Source organism: Alligator sinensis, unplaced genomic scaffold (assembly GCF_000455745.1).
Source record: "Alligator sinensis unplaced genomic scaffold, ASM45574v1 scaffold989_2, whole genome shotgun sequence".
NCBI lineage: Eukaryota > Metazoa > Chordata > Crocodylia > Alligatoridae > Alligator > Alligator sinensis.
The window spans coordinates 1567797-1574810 of record NW_005842162.1 but is presented as its reverse complement, the minus strand read 5'-3'; the positions used below and the strand labels follow the sequence as shown (position 1 = coordinate 1574810).

The 7014-nt window shown below is 42.6% G+C and overlaps 1 protein-coding gene across 3 annotated transcripts in view; it reads left to right on the top strand.

Moving 5' to 3' along the window:
- Positions 1–7014, top strand: part of CNOT6L (CCR4-NOT transcription complex subunit 6 like) — an 85100-nt gene that overhangs the window by 55951 nt on the left and 22135 nt on the right. For 2 of the 3 annotated variants that reach the window (XM_025206549.1, XM_025206550.1), the window contains exons 2-5: positions 1398–1519; positions 2656–2842; positions 3964–4049; positions 6117–6206. In XM_025206549.1, the coding sequence (XP_025062334.1) occupies positions 1408–1519; positions 2656–2842; positions 3964–4049; positions 6117–6206 (475 nt within the window). In that variant the 5' untranslated portion in view covers positions 1398–1407. Of the gene's footprint in view, positions 1–1264; positions 1520–2655; positions 2843–3963; positions 4050–6116; positions 6207–7014 lie in introns of those variants that run through there. The other variant, XM_025206548.1, reaches the window with a different exon arrangement.

Below are 7014 nucleotides of genomic sequence, written 5' to 3'. Positions count from 1 at the left end.
ATGACTCTCTGGGTGCGACCCTCTAGCCAATTCGCCACCCACCGGACTGTGTAGTCATCCAAGTCACAGCCTCTTAACTTGTTCACCAGTATGGGGTGGGATACCGTATCGAAGGCCTTCCTGAAGTCTAAGTATATGACATCCACCCCTCCTCCTGTGTCCAGGCGTTTCGTAACCTGGTCATAAAAAGAAACTAGATTGGTCAGGCACGATCTGCCTGCCACGACCCCGTGCTGGTTTCCCCTCAGCATAATTTGTCCTGCCGGGCTCTCACAAATGTGAGCCTTGATAATTTTTTCAAAGACTTTGCCAAGGATGGAGGTGAGACTGAGTGGCCTATAGTTGCCCGGGTCCTCCTTCCTCCCCTTTTTGAAACTGGGGACCACGTTGGCCCTTTTCCAGTCCTCCGGAACTTGGCCTGTGTGCCACGAGCTTTCAAATATTCCCGCCAGTGGCTCTGCAATGATGTCGGCCAGTGCCTTCAGCACCCTCGGAATGAGCTCATCCGGGCCTGCCAACTTAAAGGCATCCAGTTCTTCCAAATGACTCTGCACCATCTCAGGGTCTACGCATGGTAGTCTGGTGCCTTGCTGCTGCCTCTCTACAACCCCAGTGAGAGACTTGTCATGCCCCTCACTTAGGAACACTGAGGCAAAGAACTTGTTGAGGAGTTCAGCCTTGTCCCCCCCCTGTCCGTCACCAATTGTTTCTGCCTGTTTAGCAGGGGTCCTATTCCTCCCTGGGCCTTCCTTTTACTCCCTATATATCTAAAAAACAATTTCTTGTTGTCTTTTACTTGGGTTGCCATCCTCAGCTCCATGGCAGCTTTGGCCCGTCTAACTGCCTCCGTACAAGCACGAGCAGAGGAGGTATATTCGTCTTTGGTGATCTCTCCCTGTTTCCACTTTTTATGTGCTCCCCTTTTGTCCCTTAGGCTGCCCTGGATTTCTCTGGTCAGCCAGGGAAGCCTCCTGGCCCCTTTCCCCCTTTTGCCTCGCTCGGGGATCGTCTTGCTTTGTGCCCGAAGGATCATTTCCTTAAGGCACAGCCACCCTTCTTGGGCTCCCATCACTTCAAAACTCCTACTCTGCAGTGTGTCCTTGAGTAATCGCCTGAGTTCATTGAAATCAGCTTTCCTAAAGTCTAGCACTTTCACCCTACTAGTTACCTTACCCACTCGACGTCTTATGGTGAATTCTATTATTAGGTGATCACTGACCCCCAGATGGCTACCGATCTGGAGGTCCCCTACCATGTCAACATGGAACTATTTTCAGTACACAAAATTAAGTACATGCTTTTTCTAGTATGAGGCTGTGAAGAATATTCTGTTGGGTGGCTAGACGCAAAATATTTTGTTTCAACTGTGTGTGGTACTAATCCTGGCAATCTTTCAGACTAACAGGGATGCCAAAGGAAAAATATGATCCTCCAGATCCTCGCAGAATTTATACCATCATGTCAGCAGAGGAGTTAGCCAATGGGAAGAAGTCTCACTGGGCAGAATTAGAAATCTCGGGTAAGTCTCTTTCAAATCTTGGTTTGGCTAAATGCCAGATTATTTAGAATACAACTATCGTAGTACAATGTTTATTTGAACTTTTACTTGCTTGAAAACCTAGAATTAAGATGTTGGTTCTTTATAGAGGTGGGGGTGGCTAGAATTTCTAGTTTATTTTTTTCAAAATAATGTTACATTTTGAATTTCTATAAACTATTAAATGACTATTAGGGGTGTGCAAAATGGGCCATATTTGATTTGGATTTGGGTCGAATCAGGGACAGTGATTCGATTAGTTGATTCGGATCACTGTCCCCTGTTCAATTCGGCCGAATCTGAAGATTCGACACTGATTCAGAGAATCGGTGATTCGGCTGTAGACACGGCTTTAAATATTTCTTCTACATACCTTGAGGTACCAGGCACAGCTCGTGAATGCTGCGATGGTGGGGTGGATGGAGCGTCCCACAGAAGCGTTCTGCTCCGGTCCCCCCATGTGCTCGGCTGCAAACCTGGAAGTGAACCGGAATTGCTTCCGGTCTACTTCCAGGTCCACTGCCAAGCGTGCTGGGTGCCTCCCCCAGCTCAGCAATGGGCTGCGGGGGGACCCTGGGTGCCCCTCCAGATCCAGGAGGCACCAGTTGTCGAGCTGGGGGGGTGTGAGGGGGACCCCCTGCGGACTGGGAAGTAGACCGGAAGTTCTTCCGGCGGGCTGGGAAGAGATTAAAGGGTCCTCCTGATTTCGATTCGGATTCAGAGATTTGGCCGCTGAATTGAATCGGGGACCGAAGTTTCACACGGCCCTAGTGACTATCTTGCCAGCAGATTTGTTTCGAAATTTAAATTCTTTCTTTTCTTTCCATTTCTCCTTCCTGCTTAAACTAGCACTGGATAGTTATTTAAAGAAGGCTAGTAAAAAAAACAAAAACAAATTATAGACTAATTCAAAGTTAATTCTTCTGTCTTGGGGAGAATTTCCGTGTGGTTTAGGGTAAGGAATCAAATAGTTGCACGTTCTGTGGCCAAATGTAGGATTTGTGTATCTGAATTCAAACACAGTACCTTGAAAATGTAACCCTTATTTGTGCCCACCATCTCTGCTTGAGAGTAAAAAGCTGTCTGAAGACTTGTTTCCTTGTTTCCTCTTTTTTTAGGTAGAGTGCGGAGTTTAAGTACATCACTTTGGTCACTGACGCACTTGACTGTTCTTCACCTCAATGACAATAATCTTACTCGCATTCCACCTGATATTGCCAAGCTCCATAATCTGGTTTACCTGGATTTGTCATCCAATAAACTTAGAAGTTTACCAGCAGAACTAGGAAACATGGTATCTCTCAGGTGAGAAGAATTATTCTGGATAACATCCCAAGCACCTGTCTACTAGAGATTGGGGACCAAAGGAACATTGACTTTCCCTCCTCAAATTTTTCAGAAAAATCTAGTCTGAAAAATTCAGTGCTTATATTAATGTTAGCTGGACAAGGCAAACATTATTTTAAGGCATGGGTGTCAAAGATGCAACAATCCATGAAGCTGTTTGGTCCATGATGGTGCCCATGGATTTTTCGATTTAAATTGTTTATTCCATATTTTTGATATGGCTGGCCACTGTTTTGTACAGTCTATTTGCTGATTATGCTGAGCCAGAATCCTTCTTACTGTTCATTCTTAAAATTTTTCAGTGCTGGCTCTTAGCCATCTTACAACTAATAGCTGCTGGGGTCAGCCTAACCCTAACCCTACCCCACCTGTGGTAACCTGTTGCATGCCAGAGGGCACATGGCACAGGTGTTTCCCAGGGAATGTAAGGTGCGCCACTTCTAGTTGTCCCTGGGGAACCAAATGTCCACGCTTGTGTGGATGCAGCCTAACTCTCCAAAATTATAATTCTACAGGTAGTTACTTTAAATTGAATGCTCTATATATTGCTTTTGCATTTTCATATATTTTCCAAATCTTAATAAGCAAAATATAAAACCTACATTGAATCTGCCTATAACAGCTGTACCCAATTTGACTTTGCATCTAAGGATAGACTACCTTACTGTCTTCTTGCTCAACGAAGGATCGTGGTGAAATTGGAATTATGGCTCCCTCTCTCACAAGATAATACCTCTCCTCTTTCAAGCAAAATGTATGCTAAGGTCTTAAAACAAAAAAACCTCAACCCTTTTCTCTCCTTATTCAATTTGACTGCCCATTTATTATTAAGGACTAGTGTGCTAATATAGTTTCTTGCTTTGATGTGGTCCCAAAAATGAGCTTTTCTGACTACATGGTGTCTCTTTTCTCTTCTGATATTAACTTTTAAATTCAAGAATAAAGAACTATAAAATGTAAGAGTTGTGATGCTGCTACTTACAAAGAACTAGAAAAGGTTATAAGGGTGCATAAGAATAATTGTTCTGACATTATATGCTAAGAAGATGTTAATAACTGCTCTCTTGTCTTTTATGTAGGGAATTGCTTTTAAATAACAATCTGTTACGGGTTTTGCCTTATGAACTTGGACGGCTCTTCCAGCTACAAACCCTAGGTTTGAAAGGTAAGAGACTTTTTTTTTTTTTTTTTTGTAAGTGCGGAGTGATATTGTTGGGCTGTATGACTTTGCATAGCACCCCAAGACTCCATTCCAGAATAAGCCATACCTTAAACATTTGGCACGAATGGCTATTTCAGATGCTCTTGTTTCAGAAACCTCTTAGCTTAGTTCCTGGAAGTTGCACTTAATCAGTGGAACAGTGTATGTTGTGCTTGAACCTTCTTCTATAAATTCATTATCTACATCTGCTCTACTAAAAACTTTCCAAGAGCTGTATTGTGTTAATATCTTATTCCAGTTTACGGACTGCAGAATAATTAAAAATAAAAAATATTCAAAAGGGTTTTTGAATGCATCTGAAAGCTGCCTACAGATAGAGAGGCAAAGGTGGAAGACTATTTCAGAGGAAGATGAACTGTTAGGAATGAGGTCAGATTCCTGTCGTCTGGTCTCCTTATGAAAATCACAGTTTACTGTAAAAGATGCATCATCTTTCATGGAGATGATGTAAAAAAAGAAAGCACTTCAGGGCTTTCTGAGAGCAAAGAGACTATGAATGCAATGGAGGTTAGAGCAAAAAGCATTGGAATGTCCCCTCCTTTAGCAAAGAGCTGCCCAACCTCTGAGTGGTTGGGGGCTACATGCTGAATGGGCCATGGGTCCTCCATGCTGACCTGCTGAGCCGTGCCACTCTGCCCCTTGGGCTGGGGACAGGAAGTGGAAGGTGGGGGAAGGAGGGGAAGTCCAAAAACACCTGTAGCAACAGAACTATTGGGGAACAGTGCCTGGATGTGAGTTAACCACTAGGGGGGCACATGTGGCCCAGCAGCCCTGCCCTAGCAGAAGAGAATACTTCCATCCACTGTGGTGTGCTCCAGTGGTTATATAGTCACATAACAACCACTTAATATGATCTTTATACATATCTTTCAAGAGGAAAATCTTCAAAGGCTAAAGATATGAAATACATATTTGACTTTCAACTCAGTCCAAGGTGGAAGGAAAAAAACCTGCAGGAAGATTAGAACCCCACGCCCCTCCCTTGTGGGTAAGGGAGAGTAGAGTAAGATTTCAAGCCAGCGTGTCTTATTTTATTTTTTTATATAAAAGTAGAGAGAGGCTTTCTATCCAAAAGGGGGGAGAAAAAAACTTTCTTATGAGGCTAGTATTGAGTATTTTGAGAGAGTTTACTTTTTCAAATTCTGGTAATTTTTTAAAGCATCTTGAGGATTTTGGGTAACTCCTAATCATAACTTTTAACATTTTACACAGTTTCTACAGAGACTTTTAAAGTCTTGTGGTCTGGATTGTATTTATCCTGGGGCTTTCCTTTATGAAAACCTTTTTATTTAATCCTAAAATTGTTTTGGAAGTATGGTGACCTTCAGTATGCACAGAAATATGATTATCTTCTGTTCAAATCTCTCAAGGTTTGGGGCTTGCAAACAAAATGTATAGAATGGGGAAGCTTGAAATGTGCAATAAGGTGGGTTCCTTCCTTGGGAAGCTGACCTGAAAGGCAATATCAAGCAGTTCTCTTAGTAAGACTTAATGCTGCTCTTTTGTCTGGGTGGTGTCCATGCAAGTGCCCAGGTGTTTTTAATGGTTCAGTTTTTCAGATTGCAGGTATGCAAGAGCTCATTTAGCTACAAGAAGTGTGTCTGCTTTGAGAGGTTTCCCAATCTTCCTACCTCTCAGCATGGAAAAAGGAAAAAAACAAAACAAAACCCTTCTATAACTCCGTATTGGTACAAAAATTAAGTGCACAAATTCCGTTTCCAAAGAGAACCTTTACATGCTTTTCTTTCTTTCTTTTTTTTTTTTTTCTTTTCATTCTTGCCAAGAACAGACTTTTCCAGTTTCTGGTACAGGTGAGGTGAAATGATCTGAAGGAAAAATATTTTATACTAGCTATTTCTCTAACATTCATCTTCACAAGGTAGACACTAAAAGGAAAAGTACTACAGGATCATTGGACCCATCCCCTCTGAGGTTGGAAAGTTCAATTAAGTTGCAAGTTGTGTTTCAGAGAGCTTAATTATTGCATTTTTTGTTATGAATCCCTTGCAGGCAATCCTTTATCGCAGGATATTCTCAGTCTGTACCAGGACCCAGATGGAACACGTAAGCTACTGAACTACATGCTTGACAATCTAGCAGGTAACAAAGCCAGAAGTTTACTAGTCCTAATGAGCTCCAGAATGCTTTCACTCTTCTTGTATTTAATCTCATTAAATTTAAGGTCTGCATCGATTCCCTTCTGACTGCTTTTTACTGTCTGTGTACTGCCATGAAATAAATACAGGCTTGTAGCATTGTATCAACCAGTGGTAGAGGATAAAGAAATATCTTTATCAAGATAGCCCTGGTTTTGTTCTGGGACATGTGGCCCTTTTCACCTGGATTCCTAGTTTTTTGTTTGTGGATTTGTGTTTTATTTCAGTGGTGATAGAGACAAAAAGGTACGGCTTTTCCAAAGCAGTTTGTGTGTGTTCATGTATGCACAAGCACACGTCTCAGAGAAGTGGGTGAAACAACATATGATTCCCTAAATCTTAATCTAAACTGGCAGTGTTGTTGATCATCACCAAATGGCCCAAGATTAAATGGATTGAGGAATGAAGCTAACATTTCACTCAGATGTTCTGGTACCAAACCTGAATGACACCGGGAAAAGCTTGCTGAGACACTCTCCTGGCTTTATAACTAGAGGTGCACCGATAAAAACCGTCTGATACCAGATCAGTACCAATATAAAGAAAATAGGCTGTATCAGAAATCGGCCTGATACAGCCAATAATTTGGCCAATAAATGCTTGTGCGTGTGTGCAGCTGCAGCACAGCACACGGGTAGTGAAAAGCACAGCTGGCAGCATGGAGAGCTGCATGCAGTTGGTAAATTTGTTGTGGTGGAAGGGGAGGGAAGGGGTGCCAGCAGATCTACATTCCCTGCAGTGAGGGAGGGGGT